The sequence below is a fragment of the Pezoporus occidentalis genome, unplaced genomic scaffold, assembly GCF_034315485.1.
Source record: "Pezoporus occidentalis ecotype Australia unplaced genomic scaffold, CSIRO_AGI_Poc_V1 ctg12, whole genome shotgun sequence".
Classification (NCBI taxonomy): Eukaryota; Metazoa; Chordata; class Aves; order Psittaciformes; family Psittacidae; genus Pezoporus; species Pezoporus occidentalis.
Genome location: NW_026912994.1, coordinates 3,118,155 through 3,141,481, shown reverse-complemented (window position 1 = coordinate 3,141,481; position 23,327 = coordinate 3,118,155). Strand labels below are relative to the sequence as shown.

The window sequence follows — 23,327 nt, the reverse complement described above, 5'->3', positions numbered from 1 at the left end:
TGATATGTTCTTTGCATTTCAAGGCAAAGCATCCATATTTTAAGTAAGTACATTCTTCTAAGGGTTGCACCAAAGGCATTTCTTTAAGCAATTTCCAGACAACTGCAGCTTTGACTCCAAATACGCACTTTCTTCTTTCTTGAAATGCTTAACTAAGAGGATGAGTTATACTAGCCACTTAACTGAGTGCTGTTCTTTATCTGGTGCCTACTTTTGTGTTAGATCAATACTGAATGCTGCGAGACAAAAGGAAGATAATTAGATTGTTATTTTGCATTAGTTGCCTACATGATAATGCCATTCAACTGCACTTAGGAAAATCTTTTTGCATTTATGCATTATGACTCTGCACATAAATTAGTACTGGCTCCCTCGATAGACAGCTCCCCATGAACATTTACACAGCTCTGTTGTAAAGACATATTGTTCTTTAAAATTTTACCCTGGAGTAGCAACCTACTAATGGACAATATTTAAGCTACTTCTGTACTTAGATGATGTCTGTTTTCTTGCAAACACCTCCGTGTGAGTATATACATAGGCCATCCCTGAAGTAAACCTGGTGTTCAAACATGTCTTTAGGGTCATCTTATATGCTTTAGGGTTTCACAGCTGGCCTCCAGCTGATGCCCTGAAGGACTTTGGTCTCCTGTAGAAACCATGTCACACGTGCCAACCGAAGAGCTATTTCAGCTACCCAGGGCTATCTTAAGTGGTACTGAATACCCATAGCCAGGCAGCTCAGTCCCAACCCCCATCTTTGATGGCCAGCTCTCCAGGAACAGGGAACACCTTTCTTTCTTCATGTGCACATTACTGTGGAGAGCTGTATCTAACTTGAATGGCATGTACATGTGTTTCTACAATGAGGCACGCTAATCAGCAAGTCATATTTAAATTAAGACAGCTGTCAGTATAATGCTGTTATATTACATACATATTGATATATAATAAACATCAGTGTTCCTTAAACCCATCTGCGTCAAGACACAGCCAGGCTCAGTGAAGGCTTTGTTTGGACTGGAGGAGACAGAGAAGGAAAAAAAGTAATGTATTGTAGCTCACTAGTATTTTTGGCCTCACCATTGCTCCTCAATATAATCTTCATAAATCACTTTCCTCTATATATGTACAATTTCCTTGCAGTTTAGCATCTAAATTCAACTGTCTATTTTGGAAGGCTCTTGTGGACAGAAGCAGTTACTGATTTGGGCTAAAAAGGAACAGTAACCTGAAAAAATAGGAGGGAACTCCTCCAAAACCTCAAATTTTCATGTGGTTCTCCAGAAAGTCATAAATTGTCATGATGAAAACTGGTCTCAAACTCAACTGACAGTTGGCAAATTCTAGAATGTTCACAATGAACTAAATTTGAGGCTCTGTTATGAAACCCTGTTTAAAAAAAAAAAAAAGTACAAATAAGAATCTAGAGCCTTAAGTTCATTTTGTATCAGATTGAATTAAAGTATCTCAGTAATTAAAGACATGAAACATAATCACTAATGACAGCCTTCCACAGAGCAGCATAAGGATGACAATGGTGCAAGCTACCTCTCTTCTCCATGAGCAGATTAGCCTGGGACAAAAAAATGCAGTTTGGTGACCTAGATGCTAATTCCTCTACAAACTTCTTGTGGAAAGCTAATGCATTATTTACATATATTCAAATGCTGTGGGGATTTGTGCGCTCACAGTTTCCCTGTGCTGCTGGCTCAGCCTGTCTATGGTACTCATGCATAAGCAGATATTACTGAGCACAGTTTTGCAGTATCTGTTGAGGCTGTAAATGCAGGCATCTTTCTAATTAATGTCTTATTAAAGATTATGCATACATCATTCTTAATCAGCTTAAGAAATGTGCCTTCAATTTTGCCTCCCTGGACAGCTATCAGAGTTAACACAGGACTGCCCAAACCCATGCCCATTACAGCCATGGCTACATTAGGTGCTTCTACACAGACTCTGTTGCTGTTGATAATTTTTGCTACTGGTGATGGAATATTGCACCATCTGCATTTCACTGCATATACTGATACAGTACTCGGCAAGAGAGAGGGTTCCTCCTTTTCCAAAACTAATCTACATTAATTTCTTAGCACAGAAAATCGAAATCCAGATCAATGCACAGGTGCTCATTTTTTTCAATTTCTCTTAGACTTCCTTTACTTCCCAAATTAACTATTTAATTTACTGTACACCAAAAATTAGACCAAGAATCTTCAACTTACACCAAACTGACCAAGACAACACATGGCAGCATGGGGTTGCAGAGTGACATGGTGGGCTGGCTGAAGTTGATGCAGCTGGAGTGGGCACACCAGCCACTACTCGTCATAAAAGTAGTTGTGCCATCTTTAGTAGCCAGATGAAGGGAAAAATTAGACCAAGTTCATCCAATACTGATGTTAATCCTTCAGTGGAGGTGAGAAATTCGGTCATTTCTAGAAGGGGAATTCTAAGTGTTGTTTCTAGCTTTTTAAGTCTCCCGTTTCCAACAAGACACTAGCCAAAAATATCTTCAGGGCATCCATGGGGTTGAATCTAAAGAAAACATTTTTCTCTCCAAGAAAAATCCTCAGAGAGGCCCCCATGAGATGACTGTATTTGAGAACACTGTGAGGCAATCACAAGAGTTTTAGAAGTCAGATTCAGAAACTTTTGACAGTCCCAGACAGAGGAAGGGAAACATCAGTATTCTAACACTTTGTAAAGCACTACAATTTTATGGTATTTTGAATTTGTTTTGCATCTTTAATGTCAAAACTAGATGCTTCTCATACTGCACGTTAGGTGTTTTATCACCATTTCCAGTAAAAGAAACTTTAATAAGACTGTCTTTTTTTAAAAGGTACTTGGCATTTTCAAAGCTCCAAAGAGGTTTTTGCCTGCAGCACTTCTCTTCTGGAGAGGCCTGCAAGCCTTCTGCTACTCACCTGCTTAATCCTACAAACTGTAACAAATTAGAGGGATGGAAAGAGAATGGATATTTATTTGTTTACTCTTAAAATGTCTCAATATCCCCCACTGCTTTAAATTGGGGGGAAGACTACTAAGTCTGACTTACAAAAACAGCTTTGAGATTTCTTATTCCTCATAAAGCAAAAAGTTTAATTTTTACAGCATTTTAATCTCTAAGCCGTCAAAAATGTAAAGTTTACAGACTACCCTTACCTTAAACTCTTACCAGAATAATCCATGCTCAAAACAAATGCTGGTTTTCTCCCATGTGATTTTCTCCACATACCTATATTTTCATCATACTTTATCCTTCTTCCAAGTCAACAGGTAAGTCTAAGTTTTGGGAGTCACATTATTCTGGAACATAGCAGTGAGAAGCACATGAGGAATCACTTATAAAGTAAATGCTCATCTGTCTTCCCTGAGCTTGTATCAATTTAAAGACTAGAATAGAAGGCAGTATCAGACCTTTCAGTGGAGTCACGTAAAGTGTTCTAGACTCAAGACAAATTCTGTTGCATTTAAATCCTATGTATAAGACTCTATACTAAGGAATTCTTCACCAAATAATTCTTCATCTGTTGGCGCTTTTTTCCCAAGCATTGGTTGCACTGTTCTTAAATGTGACCTGAAACTATTCTGAAATAATAAAATTTTCTTAAGTCTTCCCTTGGTTACCAAAACTAGCTGTTACTGATCATCAGCTTTACTGTACAACTTCAATATGATTATTAGTATGTGAAATTTGACCTCAGTTCAATGCAGAGCTTGCAAATTATGAGGGTATATGGTTATACAAAGTACGAGTACTTCTACTTAAAGATCCATTTGTGTTGTAGAGAAAAAGAAAATTTGCAGTTCTAAAGGTAAGATTAAATGCAAAACATATAAATACTCTGACAATATTTTTCATTAAAATCTATCTTAAACTCCTCCCCCCCTCAACTGCCCTCGCTCTCCCCTAAATATCTTTAAATGTAGATGAGTTGAGAAATACTTCTTATTCTTTGGACCATCATGAGCCTCGGATGAGCCAAGCCAGCATTTTTTCTTTCAAGAGTTGCTGCTTGGAACAACGTGCATGGTCGAACGCAGTGGAATAATACTTGCTCACACACAGTGTAAAAGCTTGCGTAACTTTTTAAATTTTTATATTTTTTTGGCATATGCCCTGTCAGAAGGAAGCCACATGCTGACTCTGACTGTTCCATTGTGTTAGCTATGCTTTTTCATACCACAGGCAACAACCATGAATCTGAAAAGCTTTTCATCCACAAAGATGGTCTTGCTATAAAATGCTACAGCTCCTTCTGGAAAATGTACAGAGTTGAATCAATTAAGTATATTTTGACATTGTTAATTTATAGGGAATTTTATATTGTAACATCTGGTAAAATGTTAAAAGGAAGGAGAAAAGAGAGAAGGAAGGGAAGGGAAGGGAAGGGAAGGGAAGGGAAGGGAAGGGAAGGGAAGGGAAGGGAAGGGAAGGGAAGGGAAGGGAAGGGAAGGGAAGGGAAGGGAAGGGAAGGGAAGGGAAGGGAAGGGAAGGGAAGGGAAGGGAAGGGAAGGGAAGGGAAGGGAAGGGAAGGGAAGGGAAGGGAAGGGAAGGGAAGGGAAGGGAAGGGAAGGGAAGGGAAGGGAAGGGAAGGGAAGGGAAGGGAAGGGAAGGGAAGGGTCAATTGCCACATTAGAGAGAAGTCTCAGCAATTTCTGCTGTATGACCTCTTGAGCTGAAGGAGGAGTTTTCATTTCTGAAGATATTTTATTCAGAAACAACAAAAAGCCAAAAACATAAGCCACAGCTCTATACCAGCTTTGATATGACCTCTGTTTTTCAAGCTAATTTAGGCTTCTGTAAGACTGTCTAGAATTAGCACTGCAGAAAATTTAAATAACCCAAGGCATCAAGGAAACATCTTGTGTGTCTCAAAGAAACATCTGATGTAGAAACTATTTTGCTTATGAGCTGACAAACCTAATTAAAGGATTTAGGATATAGCGACAGATTTGGACACTAACACATATCTAAGAAACAGTCTGGCTTCAAAGTACCACACAGAAGCTTCTATTTATAAATACCTAAGTATTAATAAAAAAAAAATGAGAAAAGCTCCTTCTTTTTATTCCCTAAGGAATTCCTCTGGAACAAACTAGATGATTTCCAGAGGTCCTTTCCACCCCTAACAATTCTGTGATTTTGTGTTTAAATCTAGCAACTTCTTAATTCTTACAGATATGGAGGGATTTGACATAAACACCTGTTTTAGAGAGGCTTCTGAAAAATTCTAGTTTAGCAGCAGATGCTTTGATGTGTAAAACCAGTGGGTCCTTTTCAGAACTTGTGGCTACACCTTCAACTCTGCCCCATTAATATCCCAGACAGCCTTTTCCAGCTGTGTAAGAAACACCCTCAGGGTCCAAGAGTCCATGGCATGGGTCCAGCTTTATCATTCCCTGCTCATTCAAACAGTGCTTCTAGCATTGCACTTTTAGATGCAGGTATAAATGCCTTTTCCAACTCTCTCAAAAGACCTATCTTGGGTCCCCTTCCAGCCCACAGAGATCTCCAGAGGATAGGTAAATCTTATCAGCTGATCTTTACGGAGCTGAAGGTCTTGATCACTCATGGGAATTACCCTTCTCCTTAGACACCTCACTAGCTGCCTGTCTCACTCGCTGACAGACCTGGTTGCCCCCACAAATCTAGAGAAGCAAGATCTTCTCTCTTACCCTGTCTTTGCTGGTCCTCCATTTTCACAGTCCCTCTTAATTATAGCAAAAGTGCCTGATCTTCTTTTAACCAATAAAACCTTCATCAAAATGACTGCTGCAGTACCTTATGTCTGTTAGGTCACTGATTACTAAAACGTTATTAGATCAGAAACCTAAAGTGAATCTCACAGTAATTAAATAAACTTAGAAGCTGGCATTAGAATTGACATAATCATTGGCAGGCTACTAGTCTTAGTTGTCCAAGAGCCACCTATTCAGATTAAGGAGAAAATCAGTGGGAGTTGCCTATAATCACACTAAATCATGAAGTCATCCATTATTTTGTGTGAATTTAATGTGCTCAGACTTTCTAGCCTTTCTGCCACAGTAGAGACCATCTAAGCTTGCCCTCAGTGCAGAAACTGACACTGCAACCACACGTTTTCAAATCAAGTTGTTTTGAAACCAAGTAACAACGGGTAGAAACCCATAGTTAGATGAAGTCCTGTTTCAGCAGCTGACAGTCATCACGTCAGCTGAACCAGTGTAATGTTCTGTGTGTTCCTACCCAGCCCTGCTTAACTGAGTACACCAGAGGGTAAAAAAGTTGCTCTGAAGCACGTCCCCCTTCCCAGTATGGCTCTGTGTGCTGCTGTGCAGCAAAAAGGCAAAACAAAGCACCTGCAGCCTTGTGACTGAAACCCAAGAAAAATCCAGACATACTTGAACTTCCCTTTGAAACATGAACTTCTGAGGAGATGCATAACAAAACTGTTATTGTCCTGGCTATTACTTGTTATTTATCAATTACACTTAGCATCTGCAGCAGATTTCAACAATTATTCCAGTTTTACTATTTGATTCCATCCACATTTCAACAGCAAGGTACCACAGCATGCATTATGCATGGTGTATATTCCTCCAGCATGCTCAGTATTCTACAGAGAAATGATGTATCCAATAAGCCCTAGAGTGAGCCTCAAGAAAGTCGTACTATCAAGTTGTCTAGTAAGATCACTTGATGCATGTTGATTACGCTCAACTAAACCAGCTTTCATTTGATCAGGCAACTTGGATCATATCTTGCCTTCAGGGAAAGAAGGACAAAATCTTTGTAAGTTGCCACTAAATATAAAGCTACATTATTAAGAAACATAACTCAAACTCCTTCAGCAGAACCAGAGCAAGACAGATTTTCTAGCTCTATCGCATTACTTGCTGAAAGACGAGCAAATCAATCAAATGTGGTTGGACAGGGAAGATTTTCATTACATGTCTTGCTAAATTGTTTTTAATCCTTACTCTGTTCTTAACACACACAATGAAGATCATAACTACATCAGTTCATTACTTTGGCAACACAAAATTATTCATACAAGTATTCCTTATTTATAGAATATACTTCCTCCAAATTTTATGTCATTCTGTCTCTTTAGGAAAGGTGAATACAAATAATATAAATCTTGGCTGAAAGACAAGCAAACAGTACTTTTTTTGTTCAAGAAAACTAGGCATAAATGCTAAACATTATTCAATGGGATATTGTTTTTTTAAAAAATGCAAGGCATAAAAAGTACCTAGGTAAATAAAATAGTCTGGATTGCCAAAAACATTATTGATGAAGGCCAAAAATAAATTAAAGTAAGAAACGAGAAGGAAGTGGTAATTTGAAAGTGGAATGGTTATAAGCAATTCTCAACACAGCAGGAAATGAAAAGTATGTGATCCCAAGGGGCATTTCTTCCAGCTTCTCCCATACACAAATACTGCACTTTCATCACTGCCCAAGCAGAGCTCTCTGCTCTTGCTAAGGAATTCAAAGAGGAGGAAACTGAGCTAGGAGCAACTCTTCCCTCATGGGTGCTGTGCCACCAGCAAATGGATGTATCTGGTGATACTGTGGGAAACAGCAACAGGGAGAAATATATTAGCAGCATTATTCTACACCTTGCCTGAGAGCCGACAGCTGATCTGTAGCTCAAGATACCGGAAAATTTGACAGCAAATAATAAATTCCAGCTGAAGATTTAGAAGCCATTCAAGTTCAGACTTTGAAGTGGTTTTAAACACTTTGCCCACCGCTGGTCCTTCCATGTTTAGGTACGATTTGTCTTAGAGGCAGCTGCATTATTTAAATAACATAATTGTATTTTAACGTGAAAATTCAGAATTTACCTATCAAGCGACTCTGCCCTCTTAAAAAAAATCAATGGAACTTTAGACGTTTTGTCTTACAAAGGAACAAGACTGGGTTTTGGAGGCTGATAATATGAAGACTGTGCAATGCTCCGTCTCTGGGTCACATTGTTCAGGCAACTTTTATTGTGAGCAAGAAGGCTGTAAGTCAGATATGCACAGTGTGAGAGGACAAAGTAATTCTTTATTGGGTAATACGCACAATGGACAACTAGGATGAATGAGCAATTATGCTAAGGATTAAACTGCTGTCTACCCTGATGAAACATCTGATGAGTCTCTGCTGACCAGGAAATTCTCATTTGGTGAAAAGGATGGGTTGAAATGGAGGACTCCTTCATTTTGCTGAGTTTCCAATTCTGTCCTTTTTTTAGGGTTTTTACTAACTGTAGTGTCAGTACTTTTTCTCTCAAATATTGTTATATTTCAGCTGGGTATACAAAAGAGATAGAAATCCTCAAGATCTCATCATCTTTAACACTAATTCTTCAGCAGCCTTGCACAAAATATTTAAGTTTCTTTAGCCTCAAGACCCATCATAAAAGGGAATTAATAGAGCTTAATTGTTCATCATGTTGGCATGTGGCAAGAATGCAACCATTACTTTGTGTATTTTTCAAATGTGAATTGTCACCAATGGGAAATTTGAAATATCACAGGCCTGATTCAGGAAAACACATACAAAAAAAATTGAAAAGAAGAACTTTGATTAAATAATGATTGTGGCATTAGATCTGTTATTAAAAAGATAAAAACAGTCTGTTATCTAGTTTTTGTAGATTTTGTATTAATCATAATTAATAATGTAAAATAATATTGAAGTTAGAAGTTATCATTGTAATTTCAGTATTAATACTATCTTTGTTTTCTTAGAAACTTTTTATCATCTTTTTAGAAGTGTCATTTTGAGAAAATAATGAGAATCAGATATCTAGTATTTTCAAGGAAAAAACCCTTACGGAAAACAGTTACGAGTATTTTATCTCTTTTCCTCCCCTTTCTTCTGAAAGCTTCATCAGCTCAGCTTATTACCACTACCTTTGATCTACATGACAGTTCTCCTCTGGAAGCAAGATGAAAAATACAATAAAAACAGAAAAAGTTAGCACAAAATAAGGTATGATCCCACAAGAGACAAATTGTTCCATTTTTTTCCAGGCTACCTCCCATCAGCTGAGAGGAGACAACTCTGCTGCCATTGCTAGTACTTTATAATTTTCACTTTTTATCATATAATCACAGAATGGTTTGGGTTGGAAGGGACCTTAAAGGTCACCTAGTTGCCACAAGCAGGTACACCTTCCACTAGAGCAGACTGCTTAAAGTCCCATACAACATGACCTTGAAAACTTCAGAGATGGGGCAGTCACAGGTTCTCTGGGCAACCTCTGCCAGTGTCACACCACCCTCACAGTAAAGAACTTCTTCCTAGTATCAAATCTAAGTCTACCCTCTTTCAGTTTTAAGCTATTCCCCTTGTCCTATCCCTACATGCCCTTGTAAAAAGTTCCTCTCCAGATTTCTTGCAGGCTTTCTTAGGTACTTGAAGCTGCTCTAAGGTCTCCCCAGAGCTTTCTCTTCTCCAGGCTGAACAAGCCCAACTCTCTCAGCCTGTCTTTATAGGAGAGGTGCCCCAGCCCTCTGATTATCTTCACGGCCTTCCCTGGACTTGCTCCAAAAGGCCCACATCTTTCCTGTGCTGGGAGCTGCAGAGCTGGCCACAGTACTTCAGGTGTACTCTGTCAAGTAAGACTATTTTACAATACAACTCTACCTTACCTACAACTTGAAACTCGCAGCTGACTCTGTTGCTGATGGCAGTTAGCCACTGTTTGGGAGACAAGAACTTTGATGCTTCCATAAACAGTTTTGGCATAAAACCATATATATGACATCTTCAGCCTTAGAGGTAAAGGATTATCAGCTCCAGCCTGGATATTTTCTTGGAAAATGAAACTATCAAAGATAATGATTAAATAAATAAATAAAGGATTGCGTTTTATACATTGAATTGGTATCAGTATTGTATTGGTATAATCATTGTATACAGTGAATTGGTACTTTGCAGGACTGGGCTCACTAATAAAACAAATATCTAGTGATTCTGATTTCTTACTCCGTTATGCATTATGATGGCTCATAATTGATTACTGATGTATACGACCTCAGCATTTTCCTTTTACTGAACATTTTCATATTACAATGCCCAAAAATATTTCCATTATAAGGTTTTAATGGCAGAAATATATTGTATCCATCTTATACAACCATCACCTGCTATGGATTACTCCATGTCAGAGGGAGTAGTCATTACTGTTCAAGATAGACAACTTTATTAGACAGATAACCAAGAGAATCTACATAGTACATTGAAAAACTGGCATCCAGCCTTTTCCCTTTTTACATTTGCAATTTGCGTTTATCTTTTCACTCTTCCAATATGCTACTTCTCCAAGACATTTCCTCTAAGATATTTTATTGTTTGTTTACAGTAATTTAGCTACTTCATCAACCATTTAGATGATATATTTACTCAGCTACTTCATCTGGAACATGTTTCCTTTTATGTCTATTAATCTACATTGCACTTTCTGTAGTAGAATTGTAGCTATTCAATAATTTAAACTTTAACATTATGGGACTTTGCCAAACATTCTCAGTATTATTCTGGAGAACTCTTACACTATCACATACTACTTGATATATTCTATACCTGTAGGTATCCAACATTTTAATTTTAAAAGTTAAAATATAAAAGCTAATTGTGTAAGTGTGCATGATCACACAGCTCATCATTAGAAGCCAAATTTTATTAAACTGAAGCCAAAATTTGTGGTAAACTGTAATGTTAGTCATTTCATTCCTTCATTTTATATCTAGAAACTATTAAAGACTGGTCTCTGAGGTTTCAGATACGTACTGTTTTCTCCACAGTAACAATATAGAAGAATAATGAGCACTGCGTTGCTCTTGAAATAATAATTGATCTGAGCATCTTAAGGCAGCTTAAGAATTGTGTTTTTAAATATACCGTACCATAAAAACAAAATTCTTTCCAAAACCACTGCATCAGTTGCAGGTATCTTTCCAAGATCTCGGAATGCATTTTTTCTGCAATGTGTGCAGCAGACATCAAATTAGAGTACCCAGTACTTTTCAGATCACACTTTAAAATCAAACATAAAAATCTTGAGTCTCAAATGCAGGTTTTGTTTCATTCAAACTCATTCTATTTCTATGGCGTGTAACCCATGTCAGTTTTATTTTGTAGGGCTTTGTACAGAATGTACTCAGAGGGTGACACATGCAGAAAAAAAGTCTGTAAAACTTTCTCAAGCTGAGAAATAAGTTTTTTAAGATCATGCAAAGATGATTTTTTTTTCTTCATCAAAATTTGGTGCTAAATGATTCCAATCTGGAGCTATAAACACATGTTTCAGGAGGAAAGAAGATAGATTTGTTGAAACTTAAAAGCTTTTTCAACTATTCCATGTAAAAATGCAAATATGCTCTATAAAAGCTGTTTTAATTACAGAAATCTTCTTAGGTATGGTGACCCAAATTCTCTATTGGCCCAGCTCTCATGCAGCATCATGAGAGTTACTTCAGCAAGCAATTTTATGCATAACACTCATTCTGAATACTGCCTGAGACTATAAATACGCTTATTTTATGCAGCTCTAATCCAGTAGAAAAATTACAGAGCTGTTCAGGGAACACAAGGCCCGGTTGAAACTGTTGAAGCAGGTCGAGAGGAGGGCCACAAGGCTGGAGCACCTCCCATATGAAGACAGGCTGAGAAAGTTGGGGCTGTTCAGCCTGGAGAAGAGAAGGCTGTATGGAGCCCCATAGCAGCCTTTTAATATCTGAAGGGGGCCTACAAGGATGCTGGAGAGGATGCTCTTCATTAGGGACTGTAGTGATAGGACAAGGGGTAATGGGTTCAAACGTAAACCGGGGAAGTTCAAGTCATATATAAGGAAGAAGTTTTTTACTGTGAGGGTGGTGAGGCACTGGAATAGGTTGCCCAAAGAAGTGGTGAATGCTCCATCCCTGGCAGTGTTCAAGGCCAGGCTGGACAGAGCCTTGGGTGACATGGTTTAGTGTGAGGTGTCCCTGCCCATGGCAAGGGGGGTGGAACTAGGTGATCTTAAGGTCGTTTCCAACCCAAACCATTCTATGACTCTATGATTCTAAATGGCATCAGATGTTTGATGGGTTTCTCTAGTGACCTCATGTGACCTCACCTGAGATGCAACTAGTGTCACCAGAGACTTCTAAATACCTGAAGGGGAAGAAGCAACCAGAAAGTCTGGGAAATGCTTAGAGTGGAACAAACACTATTTAAAAAAAAAAATAAATAAACAACCATAAACCAGAAAATCACTAATCTTTCCTTAATTATTTTGTGGATTTGTTTTTTATGAGCTTTTGTTTGCCCTCTGCAGATATTTGAATAATCAAGTTTCAGAGACGTTAATGTTCCCAGCAAACATATTACAGCTGTTGAATTATAAAACTGTGATTTTTTCAAACTCCAGACTAAATCGATACCAAAAAAAAAATACATACTCATGGAGAGATTTTACTTAAGGCACTGTGGGGAGTTCACAGCTCAAAAATTATCACAGGGAGAGAGTCATGGGTGGCATATATTTGGTCTTTAAATAGACTAATCCTTGGTTGTATTGACTTCCAGAATTCAGATATTATGTGAAAAATTAGTGGAAAATACTTCTCCTGTGCAAACAACATAAAAATATTCACAGAGTCACTAACCCCTTCTCTGTAGCACAAAGGAAAAGAAAGTGAGAGGCCTCAGCTCCCTTCACCGCAGTGCTAGGGTTACTGTAAACTTTCAGGGGAGCTGGGTCAGCATGGTAAATCAGGAGAGTCTCCTCCCACCTCCAAAAGAGAAGTAGTTGGAAACACTCAACATAAATCAGAGGATGCAGGATCTCTCCCCAGGTGAACATCATTACCCCCAGAGGTAACAGACCTTGTGCCCCCCCCCCCAGCTTTCCATTTTTTTAGCCCCATTCATTACATAGTAAGTATGCAAGTAATTACTGGTATGTGTATAAGTCATAGCACCTTTAGTCAATCATTCCAGCCCTCCTACAATACTTTTACAGATTTGGATTAGCAGGAGAGGGGGAGAAAGTATCTTTACAAGCAGCAGAAACTAATACATCCCAGAAGAGGCCAATGCAGGAGCACAGCAGTTTCCTTCCAACCTCAAGGAAGAGCAAGGTTAGGACAGAAACTGAGTAAATAGACTGTCATGCTGCTCAGTGCCACACACACTGGATTTGCTTGTACAGGAAAAAACGTGAGTGATGGGAAACGTCAAAAGCATTGTAGGAATGATTCCTTTCAGCACTCAGGAGCTGTGATGGTAATCTCGGAACATGTCCAGACTTATTTATACCAACAGTTTAAAGCGAAAAATAAGAAGTCTCCTCCCTTCCCTAGATTTACCCCAAAAAGCTGAACTAAGCCCAAAGTCTTCTCTGCTGTTCAGAGGACCAGCCTCAGTTCAGGTTTTAGGACACCAGGTTGTGTGTGTGGACACCAGGTTGTGTGTGCTCATGAACAGCCCATCGAGTCAAATGTGGGGGGAACTGCGTGTGCTGATGCTCCCACAATGCATGCAGAGATGGGGACACGGCAAAGCCAAACGCACGACAGCCAGAAAGCAATGCCAGCAACCACCCAAACCCAAGGAGATGGAGGGGCTGGGTGAGGGAATGGATGTGCCATCAGGGAGGGGGGGAAACAGACAGATTTTGGCTCTCAGTTATCACGCACAATGAATTATAAAAGCTATTTTTTAACATGATTCTCATGTCTGCAGGTCATCTCTACAGCAAATATGTTTGAGGCATTAATCCCACACAGGCAGACTGATGCAGCTTTCAAGCTGAGTAAGTGTTTAATCCTGTAAAGGAAAGGGTGGGGGAAAGTATTTCTTTTAGATAAATTGCTTAATTGGGAAGTGAGAAACTCTCCTGCCTAAGCAACTGATTGAAAAGTTTATTTCAATATGTAAACCTGATATTCTTCTATAACATCCAGGGAAAACTAAGCCAAAAAAGAGAAACTCACCTTTATATTGCTGAAACCACAACTTTAAATACATTAAAAAGGCTAATAAACAGATATGATTTAGATAAGGTTTCTTTGTGCCTCAGCTGTTGCACTGAATAGTGATCTAGCACCAGGCACACCAAGCTGCCAGATCACTGACTGAACATTTCCCACAACAGCAGTACCGAGGAAATGGGGTCCCCAGAGGTGCACTCAGCGCTTACCACTGACATCTAATGGTTTTGGAGATCAGCTTTCCTTAAGCTTAATGGAATTTGGTGTATTGAATCACATGGCACTGGAGATCTCAGAGCAAAACTCCAGTACCTTCCCCACTTACCCAGGAGCACGAATGGGGCATTTGGTGTGACTGATGGGCACAGGCATCTGCCTGCACTTTCTCCTTCCCCCATGAAAACCCTTCAGCAGGTCTCATCCACACAGAAAATGTTTGCATCTCACTTAGCCACAGGGTGAGACAAATCTTTATATACCACACCTCCAGATGAAAACCAGGGCTCTCTGAAGAACAGCCACAGGACACATTGACAGCCAGGGACCTCCCTTTGGGCAAAGCGCAGTTAGTACAGAGAATTAGGATGACGGACAGGGGTCAGGCACAGCACTTGCCCAAGAGTCAGCAGCAGGAGGAGGAATAGGATTACTACCTTGAAGAACAGGCCCACCTTTGAAGATGGGCCATGTTCATGTTTTTAATGATACAAACATTAAAGCAAATGTTATATTAAGCACCATTATGTCATAACTTTCTCAAGCTACAGGAAAATAGAAACCTAAATGTTGTCCTTTAATATAATACAATGTTGTCCTTTAATATAATACCATTAATTTTTCTGTGCTTAGCAACCCACTAAGCACCTCTGATGTTCACTACTGTAAATCACAGGAGCTTGCACGCTTTTGATACACAAATAGCTTTAATTGTGATTTCTCTGTAACCGTGTTAACGTAAAAATTCTTAGAAATCAGTGAGTGTAAGTATCAGTGGATTACTATACTCAACATCTCTTACTTAGGAAGGTAGCTCAAGTTTTACAAAAATTAGCACGCTTATTATTATTATCAGAATATTCACCTTTATAAGTAACATCAGTTAAAACATTACAGAGTAAGTTTAAAACAACTTACAATTTTGAAAAGGCTAAGAATTTAACACCTATGTACTGTCATTGACACCCATGGAGCTAAACTATCATTGCACAGGAAGCTAAATGTGGACAAATATTACTGAAATATTATCATTGTATGCTTCCAAAACATTTTTTTTAAAAAGGGAAAAAATTGTAAAATTATTGTCTTCACTTTTTCAACAAACTCATGGGTTTGGCTTCTTTTTTTTTTTTGTTACTGTTTCTATGTTACTACACAAATCAAGGGACCAAATCATAACTAATCAAATGTTTATATCTTTCTAGGTTTCTTCCCCCTATTGCCTAACCCTTCTAAAAATATGTATATAACATATACACACACACGTAAAGCAAATAAAACTGGGTGTAGAATGCCTATTTAATATGGAAAAATCATTGGTTTCTTCCCCAGCATGATGTTTTTGGACACTATACTATCTTGCTTCTAGGGAGTCATGCTGAGATAACACTGCAAACCCCACCTCTGACACTGCTCAACAGAAGTAGAATATCTCTGTCTCCTGGTTTCTTTTTAAGGCTCTGACTTTCTGTTACAATTTTAGTGTGACTGGCCAGATCTAGCAATGTAATCTAATCTAACAGCAAATATCCCTAGTAGCAGGGTGTTTTAGCTGAAGCTAGAATACAATACTCCATTCCAATCCTTCTTGAGTTGACAGCTGCCTTTTAACAGCCGGTCACACTTGAGATCCCACCTTCTTGCGACTTGTGTGTCTCTGCCTTCCGCCAAGCTGCTGCCACAGCCTTGAGGGTGTCCTTCCACTATCACCTCTGTTTCCTTCTCAACTTTCTGCACAACTTCCATAGGGCTCACCCTCCACATGCTTTTCCCTCAGTAAGGTCACACCCAAACTGAACAGCTGCCTCTGGTGTTGTGGAATCACAAACTGGTTCAATTCCAGTCTCCCACTTTCCAAACTAAAATTTCACATTATTTTTCTGATATATCCTCAGGAAAGGGGTCAGCAGCTTAAAACCAGCATCATCAACATTAAGCTTTAAACATCCTTGGACTTGATCCCACTTACCTTGAGGCCCCCGGATGGCACCAGCATCCTCCCTCTTTCCAGCACTCCTAATGTTGGGATGAGCCCCATTAGATGCTCACAGCACCTGCCCACTGTTGACCTTGTTAGGCGGTGCTGCCTCTGCCATCAACACTGAGAAAGTAGCACTTTAAAGCACAATTCCTTTAAACTATTTTACTGTTTATATTTACTATGAAATGAATCACACCCTCATCTGCAGCAGTTGTGTTAACTTCACAGCTCAGGATTGTGAAGTCTTTAGTCTGATTCTAGGTACTGCTTTCCCTTAGGTACCTTGGGTTGGCATATATTGCTGTGAATTGCTCTTAACTCCATTCACAGTGTGATGAACCTGCATGTCTAATTCTCTTTCTTTGAAACTAAAAGTCACTGAGGCATTCTGACACTATTAGGTGCCTCACTTTTAAGAATCATAGAAGTTAATTTTGCCTAAAATGATTCTTGCTTCTGCCACATACTGCAGGTAACATTGGTGTTGTCAACACATGAGAAGTCAAGACACCAACCCAAAAACCTGAAAAATGATTAACAGAGCACAATCACTAACCTGATGTTACATGATTTAACATTTCTAATTCAAGTTGAGGACCTCAGATAAAAATCTGAAAACATTAAAAACATGAAGGGTTCTAAAAAAATTCCAAAACCATGTTCAGGTGATAAACAGCATGCAGGGTCTTACCATGATAAGTGTAAGAACGAAATACTGACCAAAATAAGCACAACAGTACCTTTACACATTTAGTAAAATAGTTTTGTATTAAAGAATGAGAAAGATTAAATTCCTCATGATGTGCTATCCTTTCAAGAAAGTGTCATCTAACATTCACAGACCCATCTCTTAAGTGCCTTCAAAGAGAATCAAACTTAATGCCCTATTTCTTAAAGTAATGATTTGCAGTAGGAAATTTTTTATATGATTACAATCTAGGAAAGTACTAACCTATTATGAAATATAATTTATCATTATGTTCATGTATATTTGTGTACATTAGTTTTAAAGTTACAGCCTTTTGAATTACTTGCATTGTCATTAAATTGGAAGCTATAAATTGTATATGTATTATATGTGTTGATGTGCAAAGCTATATGTATTATATATATGAAATCTATGCCACGGAATCAGGCTATATATACTTAAACATATCCAACTTTTACATGTTTTACTAATTGCTTTTAAGTTCTATGAAAATTAAGGGAATTAAGTATGGAAAGCATATTAACAACGAGTACAGGCAAAGAAAGGCCAACAAACATAACACAGCAGTGAGTTCACAGCAGGCAATGGAACTGAATTCCCCTTCAAGGAGTGCCTCGACTGCTTCCAACCCTGCTGAGCACTGCTGGGCAACTGCTGCTGAGGTACAGCACTGTCACATCTACGCTGACACTGGGGTGCTCCTTACAGCATGAACTTGGGGTTAGATACCTTCTCTTTCCTCTTTCCTCTTCCCTCTTCCCTCTCATTTTTATTTTTTTAATAGTACTATGGGAGATTTTTCCCTAGTTCTAATTTTGTCCAACGGTACCAATTGAAAGTCACTGAAACAAACTACTCGTGATGCTACCTCTGGCAATTGTTTCTTCATAGACTGGAAGGGGAAAATAGAAGTATTTAAAATGTTTGGGTTTTTTTTTCTTATTCCTGCATCTTTTTATTTGTAACTGTGCATCTTCTTATGACAGAGGAAGGGTTATTTTTAAAAGGAAAAGGCACTGGTTATTCTCTGGTTGTACAGATGTTGGCAAGCAGACAGAAAAAATATAGAACAGTAATAAGTGGAAATGAGAAGATTTACAAGTTGTGATTAGTTCTTCAAATTTCCATCTAGAGACCTCCAGCTTGTTTTCCTCGTACATACACCCATGTCATCATGGATGTCTTTTTGGTTTGCAAAACACAGGTCCCTACACACTTTCAGACGGAGTATCAATAACAGGATAAACACAAGGGCATTGTACATCTGCTCAGCACTTACAAAAATAAAAATATTTACTTTGTTCTAACCGTGTGTTTTGAAACAGCCACCTCCGGAGGTGTGACAGCGATCTGCCCTCCCCATCGCCAATCTGCTTCTAGCCTCCACTGCCACATCCACACTGCACTTCCCCAGAGCTGTGGTTCCTCACCTGTCAATATTAACAAGTTTCTACATGGCACAGCAGTACTCTAATCACAGAATCAGATCATAGAAACATAGAATGCTTTGGTTTGGAAGCAACCCTAAAGACCCTCTAGTTCCAACACCCCTGCCACAGGCAGGGCCATTTCCACTAGACCAAGTTGCTCAAAGCCCATCCAACCTGGCCTTGAACACTTCCAGGGATGGGACAGCCACAACTTGTCTGGGTAACCTGTACCAGTGCCTCACCACCCTCACAGTAAAGAATTTCTTCCTAGTATCAAATCTAAGTCTACCCTCCTTCAGTTTTAAGCTATCCCTCCTTGTCCTATCACTACTCGCCCTTGTAGAAAGTCCTCTCCAGATTTCCTGTAGGCCCCCTTTAGGTCTGCTATAGGTCTCCCCGGAGCCTTCTCTTCTCCAGGCTGAACAAACCCAACTCTCTCAGCCTGTCTCCACAAGAGGGGTGCTCCAGCCCTCTAAGCATCTTGGTGGCCCTCCACTGGATTAACTTCAACAGTTCCATCCTTAGCTGGGGGCCTCAGGGCTGGATGCAGTACTCCAGGGGGGGGTCTCATGAGAGTGGAGTAGAGGGGGAGAATCACTGCTTTTGATGCAGCCCAGGGTCATCTAACCATCTAATGCCTTAAACAAAATACTACACAAACCCACTAATTTTAAATGCATCACTTTTTCTTGAGTGTTTTGCATTATTATGATGCTGTAAACTGTCTTCCTACCAATGTCACAGCCATGTAATATTTGTGCCCTTTGTTACATATTATCCTGGATAATTCATAATTGAACACTCACTGGGATTATCTGTTAGTGACTTGCTTTTGATGTAGTGGATTTCAGAAATGCTGTTCTCATTTTAAGGGATTTCCTAAACAGCTGGTAGATTTGGCTGATTCTCATACCTGCACAAAGCTTGCTCTATGCACACCCTGTGGGCATTTAAAGATCTTTGTACCTGAAGTTTCAACCTAAAAAGTATTACTGAGCAGTCTTTATGAACAGGAACAGCTGCACAGTATGTCTCTACCTGTAGGAGGAGGTGCATGTGTAGCAGTTTCCAGTAGCAGGCAGATGCTTCCTGCTAAGGTGCAGGTTTGGTGTAAAAATCTTAGTTGCTGTAAACGCATATATAAGCCCACAGGTAACACAACAAACCCCATTTATATATGTGCTCCTCAACCTAATTGCAAATAGAAAGTATTAGCAAACCACTCTTCATTAATTAGTGAGTGTTAAAACACAACCATAATAAACCTGAAGTGTAAAAATTCCTGGTATTATCCCCAGATACTGATGAAACTTCCTGCAGAATTTTTGCTAAGGACATATCTGCTCTTGCCTTTTATAGTTTACAGTCTAAAAGCTAATGAATAAATACAACTGAAAGGAAGGCAGCGAAGAAGGAAGAGTAAACAGGTATAACACACATATTATATTACACAGTAATTTGTGCTTCTGAAACGCCAATTAGTAACTCTTTCCATGATGCAGCTCACAGTCAGATCAGTATTAGGTTGATAACAGCAAAGAGTCATGATCTGGTAGAGAACATTTTATTATTAAAGACTGTAATGAATATCGAAAGCCACAGAAATATTAGCTTAACACCTCTTTAAGTGCAAACTGTAGCCCTGACTGTTTTAAGAGCACGATGTAAGGATTTCTCTTCTGTGGTCCCCATAATTTCAGTACAAATGTTTGGTTTGAAAGAATTTATAATGGCAGACCCTAACCAGCCAAGAGAATAATTCTTTTCTATTTCTGGGGCTTGATTTTTTATTTTTATTTTCCTCTTAACAGGGCAAACTGTGTTTCACAAGACTTTGTCCTCTGTCAGGGAAAAAAATAATAAAAAATTTAAAAAATCATTTGGCCATCAGTGCAACATGAAAGTGCACAACAAGAAAGTGATTTGTCTGGAAGAGGTAATTGACTTGCCATGTTGACAAAATGAGCCAAGAGTGTGAAGGATAAAACCAGGTTCATTGCCCTGGAGAAGCTCCTGGAGTCAAGGCTGTAATGATACAGAAATAAGGCAGGGGTTTAGCATTCCCAGCTAGACCCTAAAAGTTTTTGTTACAGATCTCAGAGTGAAATATTATTATTCATACTAGTGTCAGCAAGGTGGTGAGATCTGCAACCGTTTCAGAAGAGCTGTAAAAAGGCTTACAGGTAAAAGGCAGCTCTATTAGGAGACTTTGCATGTTATCCAAGGAGTTTGGTATCTTTGAGCATTTTTTCCTTGCCTTACATTAGATTTCCTCTGTCAACTTCTTTCTCCATAACCAAAACTACTCGGAGGCAGTACACTCAGTCCTCAGTGCTCCTGGATGCAGAGCTGTACCCTTCCCTCAAGATAGGGAAGGGATGTCCTCAAGTCTAGGCACCAGCCCTCCTGCCATCCCAGGCTGGTTCAGAGCAGGAATTGTCACAGATAAAGTTTGCATGATTCAATTTACCAGTGGCTTGTTCTACTTTTTGTTATGTGGATTTGACAGTTTATGCTACATTCCAGAGCAGTGAGTAGCTGATCCAATAAACATTGAGAAGTAACATTACATTGATTTAACACACAGGAGCTGAGATGCCATAGGCTCGTGTGCTGGAGAGAAACAAAAAGAGAGAAAAGCAGTTTTATATATCTCATTCCAGTAGGTATGAAGTTTTCCTGTAACCTTTCTTCTTAAATCTTTGTAATTGCTAGAACTAACACTGTTTCTTTGCAAGTTACGATTACTATGTAATTTATATTTGTCTGGTCACTAATGATGTATTTTTTAAGTAATTTCCAATACAAAGCCCTCATTACCATAGGGCACTTACTGCTTGCCTATGGTCACAAATCTTTCTCATGGAGTATCCATTTGCCTAGCATGGAAGTACTTGAAACTATTTATAAAGCACATTTTACACCTGACACATTGAATTAAGAGCAGGAAAATGAGAGAGTTTTCTAATGGCAGCAGTATTCCTATGTTGGTTGTAAAATGGACTTGTGTCTAGAAGGCTCTGATTCATGTTTTCTCTTTTTGAAGACTATTGACTTGTCTGGGTCTTTTTCTTTTTTTTTCCTTTAATGGCATATTGATATTGGTTGTTGTTTTGGCTTAGAAATCCAGTCAAATGAGTTTAATAAATGTTGCTGTCAGTGAAAAATTAGCATTGGCTGTTCCAGTGTAAGATGGAAATACTTCCCAAAGCAAATACCACGCTGCTCTCGGTTCTCTGGTACTTCCAGAGATAGACCTAGAGAGGATGAAATTATTTAAAGCAATTTAATATTATATATGCTGACTCTTTGAAGTGGGCCAGGACAATTGTAATTCATCACTTCCCATGACTTGCCCATTTTAACATGAACTAACCAGACATTTATGGTGTGATTACAGTTATGTGTTACACAACAGGTCATTAGAGCCACAGGTCAATTCCCACCTTTCCCCAGCCTTACAGACATTCTGCATTACTGATTATACACTGCAAAGTGTCATGCAGCCTACATAAACCCAATAGTGGCATTAGACGATTTATACCTCTAATCCCCTCCTGTCTCAGCTCTAAGTCACAATTTTCATTCCCAGCACTAACTAGATAAAGCCCAACTGACAAATTGCTAACACCACATGCAGGTCAGCTGCTCCGAGAAGACAAACTCCAAAGCCTCCAACTCTGCCTGCAAACGCAGCAAACCCCTAGGAGCTCTCCTCGCCTCACACGAACCTGCACACTGCCTCATACCGGGTGATCCTGAGTCAGCAACAGCAAAGTGAACTTTTCAGGCTCTCACATGATTCAGTGAAACAAAATAGCTAGTGTAAAATTTCTTGATGCTATTTTTTCAAAACTAAGAATCAATAATCAAATACTGTCTCTGATTGCATTGTTATTTCATGAAAAAGAAAAGAAAAACGAAAACAACACTTATTTGTGCAGAGATACTCCCTACTGAATATAAATCTGTTTAGGGATTTCATTCTATCGCTGTAGAAAGCAGTAACTCGGCTAGAAAGTAATTTTAGATCAATGCAAAGGTAGGATCGCGTCAGAAGCTGGGGAGGAAGGCAAGCAAGGAGAAAGCCCACTGTTGCCCTGGGGTCTTCCCCCACCATCATTCTCACTGACCAGTCACTACCCATACCCATCTCACTCGTGAGAACTACCAGGAAACACTCTGCCTCCTATCTTCCTGGATCGTTCCCACCAGGCGACGGCAAAATCAAGACTAACAAGTAGACTTTATGTTAAATTCGACAACCACAGCTTTTAACCATACCCTTACTACAGAGTAATGATGAGGGAGACAACAACAGCTCCATGCCTAGCAGCCACCTCCTCCACCGCAAACTTTCGGAAGGGGCCGGCGAAGGGGTGGCACAGCCGGGACCCCGGAGACCCGGCACACGCGGGGAAACCGGCGGGCGAAGCGGCTAGCAGCAGCCGCCGCCCGCCCCGTGCACTGCCCGGCGCTTTCCCCGCGCCCAGCACGGCTCCTTTCGCTACCCCGGTGGGTGAGAGGGCGCAGAGGCGGCCGCGCGAGCCCCGATCAGCCGTCGCCCACCCCGTTCTCGGGCGCCGGCCCTACCTTGACGGCTCGGGAGGACTGGCACTGGACGTGGTGGGACACCGTTGCCGTTTGGTTCATGTTGCCGCCGCGGCGGACTCCGGCTATCCGGGCGCCTCCGAGCTGGCTTGGGGGGGGTCCGGCTCCGGCTGCAGCTCCGGCTGCTCCGTATCCAGGGGCGCCGCGACAGCTCCGCCCGCCCGCTTCGCCCGGCACCGCCCCGTGCCGCCCGCCGGGATCGGAGCTGAGCGGGAGCCGGGTCCCACTGGCCCCAGAGCTGTGCAGCAGAGCTTGAGGGGATCAGACTCTCTGAGAAATCCAAACTCCGCAATGCTCTTAGCTGAAATTAACAGGATTGCAGCAGAAAGTTTATGCAGGATGTTTCTTTATTCTTATTCCCCGGCATTTTTTTGCCTCCTTTCTTCCCCTATTCCCGTCTGCCTCCCAT

General features: G+C 40.0%; 1 protein-coding gene across 1 annotated transcript in view; it reads right to left on the bottom strand.

Moving 5' to 3' along the window:
• Positions 1-22,978, bottom strand: part of DPP10 (dipeptidyl peptidase like 10) — a 568,807-nt gene extending 545,829 nt beyond the window's left edge. Inside the window, exon 1 of the mRNA XM_062605998.1 lies at positions 22,901-22,978. Coding sequence (XP_062461982.1) covers positions 22,901-22,960 — 60 coding nt within the window. The 5' untranslated portion in view covers positions 22,961-22,978. The remainder of the gene's footprint in view (positions 1-22,900) is intronic.
• Between the last annotated feature and the right edge of the window lie 349 nt (positions 22,979-23,327).